Source organism: Catharus ustulatus, chromosome 2 (genome assembly GCF_009819885.2).
Source record: "Catharus ustulatus isolate bCatUst1 chromosome 2, bCatUst1.pri.v2, whole genome shotgun sequence".
Taxonomy (NCBI): Eukaryota; Metazoa; Chordata; class Aves; order Passeriformes; family Turdidae; genus Catharus; species Catharus ustulatus.
In genome coordinates this window covers 69,931,691-69,952,386 of record NC_046222.1, presented here as the reverse complement: position 1 = coordinate 69,952,386, position 20,696 = coordinate 69,931,691, and the positions used below count along the sequence as shown (strand labels likewise).

Here is a 20,696-nt window from a genome sequence, read left to right as displayed (position 1 = left end):
ACACAGATATACAGCTTGTGTAGGTCATCATCACCTGCTTCCCACTGGTGAAAGCTCCAGTGGGTGCACACCCCTCCTGCAGAATATGTAGTTCCCCTAGAATTTGAATTTGTTCACATGTAGAATTCTTTTTTTTTTTTAAATTTTTATTAACACATTATTTGCACAATTTTCAGTGGGAACAGAACTGTTTTTAAAGAAGAGGCATGAATGTGTTGCTGAGCAAAGGTAGTCTATCATAATGCATGACATTAATCATTAATAAAAGGAACTTTTGTAAGTTTTAGCCTACATAAAAATACATAATGAACCATGAATGTTTTATGTAATAACACATAACACTTTGCTATAACACAAAGTGCATAACATCTGAGACATTGCATAAAATCACTGTTGAAAAGCTGTCAGTTCTGATATGCTCAAAAAAAAAAAAAAAGATTAATGAAAAAAACTTGTATTGGTTTTAGGGAATTCTACTCATACACAATGATTGAACATTCCCAATGATTCTCTGATTTTTATTTCATATCAGTATATGGAAAATCCTTCTGACATTTTAAAGCATGCTTTCAGAAAAAAAGAAATTGTACGATTCTTTTTGTATATGTGTTATAGATTTTGGAGTGCTTAAAGGAATTTCCAACAGTCTTATTATACAGTAATGAACTGCTACCCTATGCTCCCATTTTCTGTATAGCTGTTTCTTTACCAAAATACTCTCCTTGATATCTGCATCAGTAACCTCCTTAGGTCACATTTGTTCCACTTGAGTCACCATCTTTTCAGTTCAAAATGTAATGTTGCAGATCACTAGATCAAGGTCATCACTCTGCACCTACTCACAGCAACATCTCTAAATCTTGAACAAAATGATCAGAGTACATGTCAGCAACAGCTTTATTAATAGCAAAATCAGCAGAAAGTCTTACAGGGAAAAAATTAGAAATTTTCTGATGATAAATGTAGAACTCCTACCCTTCTTAATGGGTTCAAATATGGAATCATTCTACCAATAAGGAAAAAAAAAGTTAATTTTATGTTGGAATATTTATACTGAATACAAATATAGTTTAGCAAGGGGGAGATTTTCATCTGCTTTTGCAGTAATTTTCACCTTGTTTATGTGAAAAGTCCTGCATTTTTACCTAACTATAATAAATACATTGCATTCATAGTCGCAGACAATCTTCATTACTTCATGTTGCCTATGTCAACTGGTTCAAAAATAATTAAAAATATCTTTGAAGGACAGGTTTCTAGTGTTTTGGTGTTTGACTTAAAATACTGGGTTGCAAATAATATTGCTGTCCAAATATTCTTCTTCATTCAATGACCTTGCTAAATTATTAGTCTTCAGTCATTAACTATGCAAAAAAATGTGAGAATGGCAATCAAGTTTCTACAAAAATCTTGATTTATAAGTCATTAGCAAGGAAATGAAATTTGCTTAATTTTAGAAAATGACAAATTTTAAAAGAAGGCAATTAGAGGATCATTTGAAAGGTTTCACCAAAACAATTTCACAAATTCACGTGCTTAAAAATGACAGCTAAAACAAATAAATAGAAATTTCTATTTACTGAAATGCTCTGTAGATAAAGGTGAAATTGTGAGAGCTATTTTACTGTTTCATCAGAAACATGGGGTGGTTGGATTGTTTTCATCCCTGCTGCATACACAGAGGAATGGTCAGCAGCAGTTGGACATTAATGCAAAATTACCCTGATCATCTATGGCATTTAATTTCTGAGTTTTTCTTTCTCTGTAGGTCTCTCATTACTTCATAAACCTTGATTAATCAGGGTTTATAATGCCCATATGCACAATACACAGAACTAATTTTGTCTAATGCCCAGCTGGATCCTAAGCAGAATTTAAGTTAGTGGGGGAAAATAAAAGGTAGAAATGTACCCAGAACATGAAGAAATGTCCTTCTGTTCTCACTAGAAATTATTTGTGCTGCTATAGTCATGGAAGAGGGGGTTTTTTTAATTTACTGCACACTTTTCTTTATCGTGCAACTATCTATTAAATGTATTCTGTCTCACCTCACTATGTTTTTTTCATATACTCTCTCTTCAGTGCTGCATCCTGAAATTAGTCAGTTCTAGAGCTCTGTCCACCTGAAAAATAACAGTTTGTGTGTGTGTGTGTGTGTGTGTGTGTGTGTGTGTGTGTGTGTGTGTGTGTGTGTAGAGGAATTGTCTGGGTATGTATTACTTTCACTGTAAAATCTTCAATATTCTGTGCATTTGTTTTTCTTTCATCTTTATAGTTTCATACACACTGTCTTAAAGACAGTCTAGTAAGTAATTTATTTCCTCTTTGCCATTAGACCACTTAAAAAGCACTAGTGATATACAAGTGAAGGAAAAAATATTAAAATAGATTTTAAAACATAATTTAATATATTTTAATATACTTTTTAATATAGTTAGTATTTTTTGGGTCTATGTGTGTGTTACTTATTTTATTGTACTCTATCTGGTTTGTTTTGTAGAAAAATATGTCTGTCTCTATTATAAAGATATGCTTCAGCTCAAAATGAATAATGAATTCTTCCTCTATTTATTTTATTTATGTCTTCACATTATGTCTGCATCTTCAATTTCCATACAAATATATACCAGTCACTTCCCAATTGCTTCCTTCCATCCTCATATTCTTGGAAAATTGGATTTTCTGGTTTTCTGAAATATATAATCACAATTACTTTGGTTTGTTCATGACGATTAGAAAAAAGTCCTTGTCTACAGATTTCTGACATTGCTAAGACATCCTTTCACAGCCTGCACAGACTGGGGTAAGCAGTATTTACCAACACAGCTCATTTCTTTGAGTTTACACAGTTTGGAAATTTCTTCAGTTAGGAGTTGGCTCTGCTGACTGCCATCCACTGGTTATGGCAGTGGGGAGAGAATTTCTGGCATGTGATGCTACCAATTTTTGCTTGTTGCTGGAACCAGCATCTGCATGAGTGACTGTTCCTCCTCTGCACTTCGGCATGGTCGTTTAAAAACCTAGATACTGCTCTCACCTGAGAAGTGATGAAAGTTAGTAGGGATAATTCCATATAGGGTACTCTATATTCCTTCCAGATCTGGCAGCAAAGAGTGACTCATAATCCTGCAGTGTAGCTATTGATTTTATGTTCTCAGCACTTGTGAGGCCACACCTCAATCCTATGTCTGATTCTGGGACCCCTCACTGCTAGAAGACATTGAGCTCCCTGAGTGTGTCCAGAGACGGGCAATGGAAGTGAAGGGTGTGGACTCTAAGTCTTGTGAAGAGTGGCTGAGGAAACTGAGGTTCTTTAGTCTGGAAAAAAAAAAAGAAGGTTCAGGGAAGAGCATTCCACTCTCTACAACTTCTTGAAAGGAGGTTGTAGCAAGGTGGGTGTAGTCTCTTATCCCAAATAACAAGTGATAGGACAAAGGAAATGGCCTCAAATTGCACCAGAGGAGGTTTAGATTGGATGTGAGGAAAACATTGCTTCACTGAAAGTGTTACCAGGCATTGGAATTGCCTAGGGAAGTGACAGATTCCCCTTACCTGGAGGTATTTAAATATACGTAGATGTGGCACTTGGCGTTTAGTGGAGGATTTGGCAGTTCTGGGTTAAAGGGTGAATGATTTCAAAGGTCTTTTTCAACCTAAATGTTTCTGAAATTCCACAGTTCTGTGATTCGTTTAGACTTCTGGCAAAGACAGACCTGCTACCCAAAGTCATAAATATAATCAGTTGCTTAAATTCTAAAGCAGATTTCCAAGAATTTTCTGCAAAACCTTGATGTTTATGGATCTCTTAGCTTCAGTAGCCTTACCGTAAGTCAAATCTTTAAGGTCAATATAGAATTAGCAGAAAAGACTGAGAGAGAATCTAAGAATGATATTGCTCTTATTTTGAATTAAGATTTTTAAAAAAATGGGAAAATAGATGTTTTGTAGTCTTCACTCAGTGACAGGAGATTTTAGCAAAGTAGCTCAAAGGTGTTATCATCAAGATAAAGCAATGGCCTTGTTGTTTGTGCTGTGTTTGATGCACTCCTGGACACTTTAAAGCTTCTACTTTTATTCTGTTTCAGAGCAAATTTGTGATGTCGACATTTGGCAATGTAATAATACTTTCATTTGTAGTATTATATGCAAATATATTCAAACTATAAAATATATGACAGATGAAAAATCAATATTCCAATATGGTATTGATTTTGTATACCCAGAAGACCTGACCCTTAAATAGCTATGCTAATTCGTCTAGTAAAATCCTATTGGTGTCAAGATTTTGCCTCCTCTCCTAGGTGAAGAAAATCCTTTTACTTTCAAGGTCAAAATAGTTGAGCTAAAGAAAAGAACCTATTCCTTTGTCAGAATTGCCCAGTTTTCTTCCTGGGAAAGGTAGAAGCTTATTGTCTTTTAAAGTCTAAGCTGTGTGAATATTTTACCACATGTACAGAAATGAAGAACAGTGTAAATGTTATAAAAATAAATTACAGTTAAACTACAATTAAAGATATCCTAAGTCTCTGCTGATGATACCTTTCAGTTGTTCCACCACCTTTTAGTTTAAAGATTTTTGTGTTTTGAATGTTACTGTAGCAGAATCAATGCAATCAAAACAATTACTGTTTTTTAAGAGTTCTTCTTTTCTTGTCTGAATTGCAGTCTAGAATGTATTGTATTTGTGTTCCTGATTGTAATGATTTTATAGGACTGACACCTATTTCACTTTGTGTTGGTGATTTTTGTCATTATTCTCATTGTCATTTTTATTGTTAGTAGTATATCATCCTATCATCCTCCTCATCATCATCATCATTAAAATTTTTTAAGGCACTTTATTGGATAAACAGATTAAGCAGTCCAGAAACTCCTGGGTTAAGTGCTCAATATGTAATAATAAAATGTAATAATAAAATATTGTAGAAACTCAGACTTATCCACTATTAGAAAATATGTAGCTGAGCATAATTCAAAGACTCTGTTATGCAAGTAAAATTTTCTGAAAACAGAATGACAAAAACTTTTAAACTGTACTTTTTACCATTGAAGTAAGCAGTTTTACAGAACTCATGTGCTGCAATTCTAGCTTTTAACATGAATAGATTCAAGATATAAAGCATTACAACTTTATGAATATGCCTCATTATAATATGTCATACAGTATCTCTAAGAAACTGTATCAAATAAACTGTATATTTTGTTCTTTCAAACCTAAGTATTAATGAATTTACAGCTATTTTAAACTAGGGTCAAAAAGATAAGTACAGTAATTTCATGATTATAAGCCGCACCATTTTGACTAAAATTTTACTCCCACCCCGGAAATGCAATTTACACTCAGGAGCAGCTAATATGTGAAAAAAGTTCTGAAATTTCCAACCCCGGAAGTGCAACCGAGGTGCCGAGCCGAGCACCTGCCAGTAAAACCCGGGATTGTGCGATTGTTACAAATTGGTTACTGTGTTGCGTGGCGGGTGGAGACAGGCTCCATGCTGGCAGCGCGGGGGGTGGGGGAGGTGGGGGGCTCCCTACTTCAGGCAGCGCAGCCCAGGGGAGAGGCGGGGGCTCCCGTCCCTGCCTGCCGCTGCCACCAAAGGAGCAGGCAGGCTCCTTCCACTCCTGCCGCCGCTGCCGTGGGTGCCGGTGGGCTCCATCCCCACCGGTCGCCGCTGCCACGGGTGCCGGCGGACTCCATCCCCAACTGTTGCTGCTGCTGTGGGTGCCGGCAGGCTCCGTCCCTGCCTGCTGCCACCGCCACGGGTACCAGCAGGCTCTGTGCCCCCCTCTCACCGCGGGGCAGCGTAGGGCCAGAGTGAGCATGCCCAGCGGCAATGGCGGCTGCCCCAAGCAGCCCTGCCGAGCAGCAGAGCCAAGCTGGGCCTCCTGGCCCCATCGGCAGCCCCGAACGGGCCGAGCCTGCACGGCCCGAGCCGAGCCAGTAAACCCCACCATCCCGTGATTCTGTTACTAATTGGCAACTTTGTTGCACGTGGGTCCTTGCTGCGAATGACAGAGTCGCTTATAATCAGGTGCGGCTTATGTATGGACAAAGAACGATATGTTGCTGACACCCGGAGATGCAGCTTATAGTCAGTGCAGCTTGTAATCATGAAATTACTGTATATTTCTCTAAATTGAATGCAAAATTTCCTTCACATATCTTGTGGTTTAATAAAACTGGGAGTTTAATGCATCCAGTTGTATTGTACACTATTGCTCCTCTGCTATTCTTATATACAAATTGAATTTAAATTGTGTCTTTTTTTTTCCAGTTAACAAAACTACTGCTTTCAGGATGTTTGTTTGAACTTGCTTCATTGCTTCTTAGTTCCACAGAATGAATGAATCCTAAGAGAATTATTTTCCATGGAATTATAACATTTTATTATATTAGTTCCAAAGAGTAAAGCTTCATAATCATGTTGATTTTTTTTTCTGTACAATTCTTAAACATTGGAAGTGAAGCACTGTTATGTGTATGATAAAATAAAGCACTAGTTACATTTCAGATGAATTATTAAGGTATTCTCTTAAGCATCAATTTAAATGCATCTATAATTTTGATATTTGTAGTTCTGCTTTTATGTCTCATCAGGAGCTACAACTATTGAAAAATATGATCTCAGAACAAACATATGGATTCAGGCTGGAGTAATGAATGGCAGGAGGCTTCAGTTTGGTGTTGCTGTCATCGATGACAAGCTGTTTGTCATTGGAGGCCGGGATGGTTTAAAGACATTAAACACTGTTGAATGTTACAATCCAAAGACCAAGGCTTGGACCGTGTTACCACCTATGTCAACACATAGACATGGCTTAGGTAAGAAAAAAATATTTTTAAAACTTGCCAAATTTTTTTTATCCATGTAACTTTTAATGGAAAACTCACTACTTTGAAGCTGTGGTAGCATTCTGACCAGTAGCAATAACTGGGCTTTGCAATATTGTTGTTACAAGGTATAGAAAACTGAACTGTTCATTATCTGTTCTGCTAAAACCCCATGGTGTGATAGAATTATTAAAAAGTCATGAACAATAGAAATGGAGGACACTGTTATGACCTGCTCCAGAAGGCAAGGATAACCTGGGATCTTGTTAATAGATCCCTTGGGTCAGTTAGACCACACTGAATGATTGGTGCTTGTAAATACACACGTGTAGATTTTATTTTACAACTATTTGGTTGCAATGGGAAGCAGGTATGTAGCCATTTTGGTTATTATTATCTGCAGTAATATAGCAATACAAAAACATAAAAATAACATTTAATAAAATATATGTGGAAAAGAAAGAAAGAGAAAGAAAGGAGAAGAGTAGAAAGATATTAACACCTGTGGATCAATGATTACACTTGACTGTTGCAATTTAGGAGTCTGTTGTTTGAAATGATCAACAGTCTTGATCCATTGGGAATGGGGGAAGCCCACAAAACACAGAATTCAATGGAGGGGAGTTTTACACTGTCTTTTGCAGCACTGTATATTATGTGTTGATCCACACTGAAATGAGACTGGGGCTGCTTTCAGGGGAAGGTGTTCAATGGCTCATGACAGGGCGGCTGCCTCTCACATCAGCACAGCTGAGCCATCAGAAGGGGTGAATACTCCCATACCTACGTGTGAATGTCAATGTTCCATGTGAATCTGACCTTCCAACGGGGTAAGATGGCTGGAGAGCAGGAGGAGGAATTTTGCAACTGAACTAGGTTGTGTAAGGGAGGACATTGGCATGATAAAAAGAACTATCCTGTCTCCATGAGGTCTACTTCTTATTGGCCTCCAGTGGTGAGTGGTCTCCCACTCTAATTTATGCAGACCAGAGGATTCACCATCACCCTCCCAAAAAATTCACCTCCTACCCCTCGGGGAGTGTAAACTCTAGCCCAGCAAAGCACCCTACCACCTCCACAAATGGGCAAATGTTTGACCCATTAACCATTAACATCTCAGACTCTCACAGACACGTGTAGGGATGAAAACATTAAAAGTGGGAGAATTGTGAGGAGAATGGCAAATTTACTCAAGTGACCTTGCAGCCAAGGAATGCCAAGTCCTGGAGAGTAACAGTGTGGGAACCCCATATATGTATATTATGCCTACTGCTGTTTATCTCTGTTTTGAGAAGTAAAATTTCTGTGTAGAGATAACATAGGTGTTTGGAGAGGCTTATGGACATGTTTGATCTCCCTGTTTTGGGAGAGATTAAAACTCAGAAGTCAGAAAAAGCCCTGAGGAGATCACAGGGCATTGGTAAGCTGTGTGTGCATGGGTGCTTGATAAATAGGTGCAAACAGCAGCTCAGCCACCTGCTAGGATTGGACTAAGTTGCTGTGTTCCTGCTTGGGTGTCTGCCTGGGTGTTGCTTTGGAACCCTATGGTTAGGAAGGTAATAAATAGAAAATAAATTTCTTCTTTGCATTTTAGCAGTGGTTGTGTTGAGTAGTCCATAAAACAAATGGAATATGAAATAAGACACCAGAAAGTTGGTGAAAGGCAAAAATGAAATATGGCAAAGATGACACCTGGCAAATGGGAAGACTAAATCAAAATCCACATAGGAAAGGAAGAAAGAGACTGAAAGAACAAAGATGCAAAAAATGTAAAATGGATTGTTGTTTATTAGTTCAGCAGTTTTATGAAGCAACTCTGTATCCACTTTTTCAATTTTTGTGCTGAACTTCATAGACTACGTAAGAGAGAAAAAGGAAAGATAGAACCAATGATAGACTAATAAGAATTTTAGATATCAAATCCAGTGAAACTGTGATAACAAAAAAAAAACAAACAACAAACCCAAAAGCTAAAAAAAATTGGTACTTGGGTAGTCTTTACAAAAGAAACAATTTAAGTGCCACAGTGAGAAAATTAGGCTTCCAGTATAATTAAGGAAATCTTTTCAGGTAGGTGTTCTAAATTGTCTTGTTCTTTTGATGTACTATGTAAAGCATGTCTAAGCTTCTATTTTAGGTTTTGGCTTTGAAAACATACTGATCTCACTCTCCATAGTCAAACCCTATTTACAAGGTGGTCAGCGTGGGAAGGAGGCTGACAGAACATGGTTTTCCCTCGTAAAATCCTGTACAGTTTAGAGTGGAGGCAAGTCACATAAGATATAGGCCTAGTGTAGATGGAATTCACTCTACTCACAGTGAATAGAAGACCTACAGAATTTCCCATTCTCAGTTTATACAGTGGATTAGGCTTCAACCTATTGTTCTGAAGAAATTAAATATGTAATTTAAGTGAATTTTAAAGGACCTAAGGGGTATGCTTGAAATTAGAGTGAATACTTGCTTAAAATGTAGTAATAAAACTGGTATGTGCAGGAATGAATATCTAAAAGACTAAGTTCAAAACTCAGAAAGGGAAAGAGAATACATATACTTAGGGAGTTATAAAATAAAATATCCCAAAATATCTTAGATGTTGCTGGCAAAATATCAAATGGCACTAGGCATGAAGGCCTGTTTCTATATTGCCCTGAAAGGGAATGACCCACTGTGCTTCTTAGACCCAGCCTGATTTTCAACTTTCATGCTTACTGCTCTAGTCTACCTCATGAGTCAGAGGAAAGGGAAAAAATTTACTTGGCAAAAATACAGGAATGCCTCATACATTTCAAGTAGTAATGAGAAATAGTCATAGAGGGAGATTGCGGAGAAACTGAACTATCAGTGTTCTTACTGCACAGTAAATCTCAGAAGTAAAATAATGTATAAATATAAGTCATAGAAATAATATAAAAATATAAAAATATAAAATAATTCTTATAAGCCACATTGGTTTTAGATCACTAAATGATAATTTAGAAAAAAATATCGACTTTTAAAAGTATTCAGGTTCAAAAGTATTAATACATATATTAATACAAAAGTATTAATATATAAAAATATTTAATACTTTAAAAAGTATTAATATATAAAATTATTTAATACTTTTAAAAGTATTAATTGATTCAAAATTAATGAAATGCTTTACAAGTAATGTTTGTGTTTTCAAAAGAAATTATTGTTTATCAAAGTAGTTTTACATTGTGTGAAAGCTTAGGGAGAACTCCAAAATTTTATAAATCTAAGAATCTGTGTAGGATTCAGCTGCATAGGTAGGTATATGTACTATGGACTAGAGCAACCAAGATGGAACAATCTGAATTCTGTGGGAAAAAAGAAGTGTGGCATGTTTAGGATTAAATGGTTTGTGGTTTGGGAGCAGTTACTGCTTCTCAAGGTGCAACAAATACCATTGAGTAGAATAAAAACTGAGAATCTGCTAATGTAAAAATAACTTAGATTCCAGTTACACTAGCACTTTTAAAAATAAATCCAAAGATGTTGTATTTGTTATTTATGCCTGTATGTGTGTATGATTTGAGAGATGTCAAAAACATAGATTCTTGAAAAACAATTTAAGATATACAAAATGAAACAAAAAAAATACATTAATTTTTTATGAACACTTCTATTTAAATAAAGCTAACACAGTAATGAAGTGCATAATATCTTAAAGAACTAGCAGTAACATAGTAACATCAAAGGAACTGCTTACCAATTTAGTAATTTCTGGGAGAACTATTCCTTCATAAAACAGTAAGTTGAAAAAAAATTATTCTGTATAATAACATTTTTCTATATAAATATTGACATGAAGCAGATATTTTTAATCCCATTGCTCTCCCTTGGTGAAGTAACTAAAGTAATTTCTAACAATATTTTTTTTAAATTTTAATAGCTTTTTAAAATAAGCCTGCAGTGCAATATCAGAAAAAATATCAGATATTAGAAACCTTAATAGATCCATAATAGCGAAACTAGTATCAGATTACACTGAAACAAGTGAAGAGAAACACATGGGTAACACATATTTGATAATACAAACTTATAACAAACATTGAATATTGCAATAAAAATTATATATATTAAAGGTGCATTTTATGAAACTCATATGGAAAGCAATCATCTCTGCTTTATTTTGTGCCAAATAAATTTTGTTAGGAAACAAATTCTTTCAAGAATGCTGCCAACAGATTTTTAAAACGGTTCCACCAGAAAAACATCGACTGCAGTATTCATGAACAGAGTAGATCAGACGCAGAACCAAGAGGCAAAACTATTAACTGTACATACTGTCTGAGTTTTACCTCTTTCATGAAATGTAATATAATATTGATTATTGCTTGCTCAACAACAAAAATCTAGTGATGAATGATACCTCTCTTTCGACCTAATTTGAAAGATAATTTTGAAGTCGGTGAGAGCTGTACTTTCATCTTCCCTTTTAAAAACTTTTGCTATGGCAGTTAAGCAATGGTGTTACTTTAGTTAGCGCTTAAGCCCCAGTAAATACTTGTTTGTCTGTGGAGTTACAATCTATCAGAAAGCATTCCAGGAAGAGTAGAAACCATTAAAATAGACTAGGAATATAAAAAAATACCCAATATAGCCTTAACACTCTGATCCATGGTAACTGTAAAATAAACTATAAAAATCTGGAAGATAAAAGGTATCTTTGTTCTTTCTCCACTATCTTGCATGCTAGCTTCTTCTTTTTATGTATCACCATTTCTGGCTACTAAGGAGCCAAAAATGGCAAATTTACATATTCCATTAACATACAACAAAAAATAGATATTTTTTCTAGGTCTAGATTTTTTTTTTTTTTTTTTTATTTTTTTTTTTTTAGTTTTACAACATAATAGATCCAGATTTTTTGTATGTTGTCTGTATGAAAAAGAAACCATTCTATGGAGAGTAGAAAGCACAGAGCTGCAGAGACAGATGCATGAGAATCTGAGATCCCATTCTGGATGTCAGAACATATATGAACCTGGAGGACAGGGGTGAAAGGCAGGAAGAAAGGTCAGTAAAACAAAGATAATTGAATTAGCATTGAAACCAGAAGATTAGGTCATACCCAATTAGTATGACAGAACTGTAATTATTTATGACTAATTAATCTCCCAATATTGTGGTGCAACTATTTATAAATAAAATAACTTTTGAATGAGATAATAATATTTTTGCATAATATTTATTACACTGCCAAACAGCTAGATAAAGAAAACTTTTCCAGATACTAGTTTGTTAGAGCATGCAGACAACTGAAAATATCATAGCACTTCTTGCTATCACATATGTGATACTGACCAAGTTCTACTGAGCTGGACAGCGATACTCCAGATTTACAGAGCCATAGTATGGAATATAATTTTGATCAGTTGTGGTCAGCTGAGAAAGGTTCATGTCCCATGAAATTTCAACTTGAGATTCTAGTGTAAATATCTTATTTTTCTGCAATGGTAGATCTTTCTGAGTACACCAGCATCTCATAAAAGCAATGCTATAGTTAAGATGTATGTTCTCCATCTTTATGTGGTGGTTTCTGTGCACCTCCCAAAAAACCCAACAAACAAAACCACCCAAACCTATCAGCACCTAAGCATTGAATGGAAGAGTTCCACAATAGACTGGCTTACCACAGCACAGCAATGTTCTGATATAGCTGTGTTTTTTACTCCATAAGCAGCTGTTAAGAGATTAGTTTGAGACTCTTTCTTTTAGACAACATTGACTAGTGCCATATGCCTCTGTGTAGTTAAATTATTGTTATTTTTCTATGTGAAATCTCAGGAAAAATATGCCATTCTGACTTGTTTCACTGTGGGTTGCAATAAGGCCTGATGGTTTTAAAGTATTTTCTCTGCAATATTGATTAGTATGTATATTAGAATATTGCTTAGGATTTTTCTCCTAATCATGGGGAACATTAGAGGGACTTTTTTTCTGAGTTATTAAGTACCTTTTCTTTGTACTTTGCACCTTTACCAAGTAGTAGATCATGACCCAATTCACTAAAGAGTTACAAATCATAACAGCAACACTTTTAATACTTTCTGAGTCATGTTCTCAGGATAATAGTGTGGCAGAGTTGAGAATCTAGTGTCTTATCTACAAAACTGAATGTAAATAAAGGGTCAGGTAGATCTTTGCTTCTATAAATTTGCTTTATATTAGTAACTTAGTGTAATGTCTTCTGGCCCAAGAGGGCAGTGATATTGCTATAATTTTTTTAAATCTTGATACTTACTTGTGAATTTACAAAAGAGTGTATATTTTCAACATTAAGTCACTGATTATTCAATAAGAATGGTAGGTCAGATCCAGTTCTCCAATTAATGACACAATAAATTCCAAAACTGGCCTATGACAGTCCTATATGCAGCATCCAAAGACCAGTGTTTGTATTTCGCACTCAGATAATATTATGACTTTCAGAACTAATTAAAAGATTCAATTCACCATTTAATTAATGATGCATAATTCAAAGGAAATTGGACTTAACTTTTTTTGATACCACTGCTGTGGAAGTAAAGTGGTTTAAAACTTAAAGAGGGAAATAACAGAATAAGTAAAAGCAGCAATAGTAATTACAATTAATACAAAATTGTATAAATATGTTTCTGTGGATGTGGGTGAGAAAGGAGATTCTTAAAAATGTTCTTCTACCTGGTCACTAAATAAATCCAGAGCTTAAAAGGGTGGAATAAAATCTGGATGTTATTTGATCAAGTTTCACACTGGGATAACAAAGCACTGATTTTTCCTCTTACCTTCAATTTCATGCTATAGTGTATGCCTGTTGTCCTCTTGAAAGGTAATGTCCTTATTTAAAATAGAAGTTGGATACAAGTATATCCTTGCCAGGTAAAATTTCATATCTCTACAAATATCAAAATGAAGAGACTACAGTAAAGCTAGTGCCACAGATAATTTTTTCTTTGACATTTTGTATCCAAATATCTGTATGAAACTATATTTACAATTTTTTTTTTAATTGCACTTTTTTAGAATTTCACTCTATAAAATTAGGTCAATCAGGCAGAGAAGGAAGTGCAGAATTGAAAATATTATATGTAGTACTCCTTTTTTTTTTGTAGTATTGCAGAAAAGCAATTTAAAATCCCATTCCAATCTTCAAATATAAATAATTGGAACTGTACAGATCAAGTACCTAATTAGGCATAATAGGGTTTTTGCTACATAGCTTTGCGAAGGCAATCAAAAGGAAAATGCCTGCCATTGCAAACTAGACTATTAATTATTTAGATCTCATTTAGTTTAGAAAGAATACTGTTTGCTTTTACAAATTCCTAAGACAAAATGCTTAGAATAATTATTTTCCAGGTACTTATTTTGTTCCGGAAAACATTAAGGTTTCTCTGCTCTGTAGTTACTGCACTTAACTGCTCAAGATATTGCTGAAAATATATCTCCTCTTAAGAAAACAAGTTGCTTACTTTCTTAAAAGGCATGTTCATAGCTGGTTCAGCTATGCAACTGTATGAGAACTAGGAAAACCAAACTGTTCGTAGTGTCAGGTAAATGAAAGCAATTAATCAAAAGATGGATAGAACAAATTACTCCCTCAATGCCAGAATTATTTATTTTCTACAAATTAAAAAAGTAAGATCTGATTCTTCCAATTTCCAGTTTCTTTGTTCAGATAAATAAAAACTTAGGTTATTTAATGTCATTCTCTTACAGTAAAATACTCCCATTCTGAAGGTATTGTTACATTTGTCAGAAAACAACAAAGTACTAGTGGCATGTGAAAAATTAAATCCAAGAGAATTTTTTTTTTTTATGTGCTTTAAACTGGTTTTGCCAAATTGTTGAAGATGACATACAGGAGGAAAATGTACGAGGGCCTTCTGTCCTTTCTCTTCTCTTAGCAAACTCTACTGAAAGAGCTAACAGTGTTATTCTTCTGTGCAATTTCCTTATTGGCAAAACAAAATATGTCAGTTTACTCTAGGATACATAATGAACATGAAAACACGTCTCATGTAGTTGAAATGAACTCTGATCTTCTGACGCACTGTTCAGTATCTTGACTACAAAAAGATGAAAAATCTTATCTCATGAGACCAAGCAGAAATTGGCTGCACCATTAAAAAAAAAAATAAAAGGTATATAGAGTTCAGTACCTTTGCTCTTTAAGGAGGAGGAATTCTACAGTGTGTTAATAGGATTGGAAGTCTGACATTTTAGCACAGACTACTTACAGTGAATTTAATTCTTTTCTTCTATTAAAACAAATGACCTGGAACATTCAGAAAAGAGAATAGTCTTGCTTCATCAATTTTACTGGAAAATATTTTGCTTTGTGATATTGGGGAATGTGTCCCTCTAGATTTGATTGTGGTTTTGCCATTTGCTGTTATCATGGACTGTTCAGTAATGTCAGTCAGAGAAAACGTGTACTGCAATCCATCCTGTGTGATAAGGAGGCTACAAGCAACACCTTTGGGACTACCCTTTAGTCCATAAAAATCACATAGAAGTTCTGGCACCTAAGATGAGAATGAATTCAAATGCTTGAATTCAATCCTTGGTTATTGAATTCTTCATTTGAGACACATATAAGTCTCTCCAATATAAAATGTGCATTTATATACTTAGGTGAGATGATTACATTATCACTACTACACATTAGAATATTTTGAAACATATGATCCAAGCACTGCCTAATGGGCAAAGAAAATATTTCTGTGTAGCTTAGAACATTGCCAACCTAGCTTTTTAGAAAACATAAGAATCAAATGTGGGGCTTCATAGATATGAAGGTCTAAACACAAGTAACAGAGATGCAACCCAGTAGATGCAATAGTTTGTGCAGTGGCTTCCAGAGAAGGGCACCAAAAGCTACTGAGGTCAGTATATTGATTTCTGCAATGGGGAAAAAATCTGTAGTAACTGTGCATCTCACAGGGTTCTATCAGCATTGTATAAACTCAGAAAATTTCTCATGAGAACTGAGAAACCATTGAAGACTATTTTCTGTAAAAAGCTGAGTTACTTAATGTTATTTTTCTCTCTTTGTAACAAGAAATGCAGAGAAAGTAACATTATATTAATGCAATGAGCTTATCAATTTTCATTGTCATTAAAAGAATAAAGCAAAAATCCATGAAAATGCAGGAAGAATAGTATTGTGATTAAGGGGAAATCAAATTTCCTACAAAAAGTGAATTAAATAATTGTAATGGCTTAATTTCCAGCGGAAATACATGAGAATAAAACTCAACTATGAAGGACTTGAAAAAAAAATTAAATACTGAATGAGATAAAAAGAGTGATTGAGGAAAACTCTTTATATCCTAGTGAAAGTGCAAATAAGTTATCTGAGGAAGTAAAAGCTGGAAATTTAAAAAAGTATGAGACATGTTTTTACGTGCATCATAGATTCCTTGTGAAATTCACTGCATAACAATGCAACGCTATTTATATTTGGTGAGAGAGGGTTTGTGTGTTTGTCTAGATACCAATTATGTGTGCATGTTTGTGTATAGAAATGTTTATCCCCCTGAACTTTCTTTGATTATGATTCATTTTTTTATCCCAAAAACAACTTGATTTTCTACTTTGCATTTAATGAAGAGTATATAGATTAAAAGCTAAGGAGAACTGTGTTTTTAGTAAAAACATAGTAAATAATGTTTTTGCAATGTAAACCTCTTTGTTCAGGATTTAAGAACATTTAAAAATATTAACTACTATGGTAAACAAAAAACCACCCCCAAACTACATATATTGGCATATAATCCCCTAATTTTTATGTGACCACTGACACACCTTCCCACATGTTGTTACTGGCTGTGTTTTGAGGTAAGATATTGAGCAATATGGCTCATGACTTCAATTTAATATCTACTTTAATATTTTGGAAAAAATTTAGCTGGGACGTGATTGAATGGAAAGAATTTCTAGGCAAGGCAATGAAAACAATTGCAGAATAAGAATAGAAAAAGAAAAGTTTCAACCTTAATTTGGAGATAAATTTTTCTAAGGGTTAGTAGAGTTTTTTGAATTATTTTATTTTTTAAGTTAAAAAATAATGACAAATGAAAACCAACACCCAATGTGCAGGAACACTTTCTGTGAACACTGAGATAAAATATATTCAAGCTCATTGATAAATATAGTTTTAAAGTAAAATAAGCTTTTAATGTATTACTTTTCTGAAACAGAACAAAACATTCCTATACAGAGAGTGGAAAATTCACATTGTTTACAGTTGGACTTTTCTGCAAGAAAAAACAAAGCCATTCTCTGAAACTTTAAAGATCTCTTGTTTTCTGACTTTTTGATGAGTTCAAATTGTGTGAAATGGAGGGAGGTAAAAAGAAGACATTGACTTAGAAATAGGACAGGATTTAGCCTGAGATTTTTCAGAGCATTGCTCATTTGGAATCATGGATTCATAGAATGGAATTACTAAGCTCACTGTCTTGTAACAAATGGTGCTTAGCTGTAACTTATCTTCCAAAGCCTTCTAAGCTTAGCTGAAGAAACTGTGAGATAGAGAATTCAAGAATTCCTTTGGCTGGGTGATTCAGACCTCTCATAGTTAAAAAATTGTTTCTTATCAAAATATTTTCAACTTCAATTTTCAAACATTGCATTTTATTTTTCTTTAGTAGATAAAAGAATCCTCATATATCCAACAGTATTTTTTGTGAAGGTGGGTAATTATTTCTTGCTTTTTTTTTTTTTTTGATAGAGTAAAACTGAGGAAGCAGCTTAAATTTATGAGTCTAATTACATACTCAAGCCTTCAAATGTGTTTTTTGATTCTGTACCAGTCCATCAATCTTCCCACTACTGAAAAATTGTGCATTTTCTTCTACATGATTGACAAAAATGGTGAAAAAACAGACTTCAACCCCTGTAGAAACAATTCCATTCAGTGAAATCCCCCTTAGGCTGACAATAATCACAGATCTATCTAACAGGTATTCAGTCCTTACTTTATTGTGTGCTTTACTGCTATTCTAAAAAACTACTTCATGGTCAGAATGTTCTGAGATACTAAAGGGAATAGAGAAATTTAAGAGAATCACATCACTGACAGGTTATTCTCTGAAGCAAACACTCTTCTTAAGAAATGAAATTCAGTTTGTTTGACAAGACCTGTTTTTCATACAACGATGTGGAGTGGCACTAATTTTATTCCTGTTGGTTAATTCTTAATTGAGTAAGTCTCAAATTGGTGCTTCTATTTTAATGTTGAATATATAAGTTCATTTGTTGGTTGTGTTTTGGAAAACAAAAAAATTCATTGATTCTGCTTTTAAATTTTTGCTACTGATAGAGGAAACATAATTTTTTCTTCTCTCACTTTCTCCTCAATTTTAGGAGTTACAGTGCTTGAAGGGCCTATTTATGCAGTGGGAGGACATGATGGTTGGAGTTATTTGAACACAGTTGAGAGGTGGGATCCTCAAAGTCAGCAGTGGACATTTGTGGCAAGTATGTCAATTGCCAGAAGCACTGTTGGAGTAGCAGCATTAAATGGCAAGTGAGTAGGGTATGCTTACACAATTGAAACACTTATTTTGAAAACCAATGAAGCTTAATTGTCATTGCTTTCCCTTGCTAGGTTGCAGTGGCTTTGAAATGTTCCAGAGTAGATCAAATGGTCAAAACTGCTTTAATAGACCTGTTATTTTACAAGAAACTGGTTTCAATGGTGCATAAGCCACATAGCAGACTAGCAGAAGCTACATCTTGACAATTTACCCTGGATATATTGATCTAAAGTCATAAAGAGCTGCATATGATTATGCATATATATTCCAACTTTGTTTCTTTTTCACAGCTGACCATATATTTAATGTTTCTTATTTAATAGATACTCAACTGAATTTTGCGTGACTTATATCAAGTACTTTTAAATTGAAAGAGATGTTATCTGTGTCCCAGAAAGGTAGGATGGACAGCACTGAAAACCGAAAAGAACTGCAACAAGTAGAAATATGCCATAAATTTTTATTCTCTTTTTTCCAAGTAACCATCTTTTAAAAATATCCAATACGCCAAGAACTGCAACTTGAAAACATTTGTAAGGACTTTTCAACTTCCCAGTGCCATTCTTGCTACATTGCTGTTCCACACAACTGACATGTGTTGCATTCCTCAGGATACTGGAAATGGATGTCTCATTGATAAACACAATGTTGAATTTAACTTTCAGCAAAGGAAAAAATATTTTAGTATGGAAGTTCTGAGGATTTTTTCCTTGGTTATTCATTATGATTTCTTTCTTCTGCAGTAAATTAAATAAGTAAATAAATGAAATGCATTAGATGGTCTTTGAAATGAGAGAGTCACAAACTGTTCTATGTGTGTATCTCTCACACTACTTTGAGCACTTTACATAAAATGGATACTGGATGCTAAATATTTAAAGTGTGAGTTTCTTAAGAGACTTGAAAAAGTATAGCCTCTGAGTTTTGATGTGGAATACTATTCTATTTGTGATGTTCCATTGCCCTATGGCTGGCTTAATTTGTTTTCCATTTAAATTAATTTTAAGCAGAAAAATGAAAATGTGGTTTTTTTCTATCAGCTCATGATGGAAAAAAATAAAAAACCTAAAGCTTTTGTATTCTGATCTCATCAGGCTCTGACTGAGGTGATTGATTTGTATGTAATCTTTATTAGTTCCCAATGTATTGAAGTGTTTCTGAAGCTCACTTGTGTAAACAATGCAAGTAAACTATCAATTATTTTGCTGCTCAAACAAATTGAAAACCATACTGTCTGAATTTGACAAAACAGGGTGTACATAAATGAATGTTATTGCACTGAAATACATTTTAAATTTAAACTGAAATTCTTATATCAACATCTTTCCTAAGACATGCAAAGGTTTGTGTCAACATGTGCATCATTCTATTTTGAGAAATATTTAATTATTGAAGCGATAAAATCCTACTGAATTTCTCAGAAATTCAGAAAAATAACTATCTGAAATTGCAATACTGTTTCACCCAGGAGGGCTTAATGGAGTATCTTCCTCTCCCCACACAAAGGTCACCTGGTTGTTACTTCTAGATTTCCCGGAATAATAGGATACAATTGCTACTATTCTTCAATGAGGAACTCGGGCAATATTCATTTTCTTAAATGTCTTCTAGTTGTCAGGAGAGCTAGAACAGCTAATGAAAGATAAAGGTGGTTTTCTAGATATAACAAAAACACATGACAAATTTATTTTACCAGCATTTCAGCATAACAATTTATCTGGTGCTACATATGAAATAAATCCTTGAGATTAAAAAAAGGTGGATAGGGATTAGAAGAAGACAAGGACTGTATGCAATCACTAGGATGTCAGTTACCCCTGGAATTCTTTAATGATCAGTCCTGGGTTAAAAGAGTATAACAGCAACAGCATGTTAGTTAAAATACCAGAACATAAAAAGGGGCACCAAAGTGAGAAATATCATATGGTTCATGCTAGACACATGAATATAGAAGTATTTGGATGACCTTAAGAAGCAACACAAATAGAATGTTTAGTAGTTAATGTGTGAATTAGTATGCCTTGTGTTTGAAGAAAATTAAATTAAGAAGTAAAAGAAGAGGTGAGAAAAGCTCTGTATGTTGTTAGCACAGAAGAAGAACAGAAGAAATCCAGTAGGGGGGGAAAGGAAATACCGCTGAAGAACACATAAAGTTTTATGTATATTTTATGCAAAGTTTTGGAAATATTTATGTTGTGTCTATTCTGGTCATCCATGTTGAAAGACAGTCAAGTGAAGTTGCTAAGGCCATATTATTTATACCATGACTATCAAGAATGTGTGTCATACCAAAGAAAAACAACAGAACCGATACAGTCAGCAAAGAA

General features: G+C 34.4%; 1 protein-coding gene across 1 annotated transcript in view; it reads left to right on the top strand.

The window, feature by feature from the left end:
* The window catches only part of KLHL1 (kelch like family member 1), a 183,349-nt gene that overhangs the window by 143,092 nt on the left and 19,561 nt on the right, over nt 1-20,696 (top strand). Inside the window, exons 7-8 of the mRNA XM_033053069.2 lie at nt 6,599-6,823; nt 18,197-18,359. Of these exons, the coding sequence (XP_032908960.1) occupies nt 6,599-6,823; nt 18,197-18,359 (388 nt within the window). The remainder of the gene's footprint in view (nt 1-6,598; nt 6,824-18,196; nt 18,360-20,696) is intronic.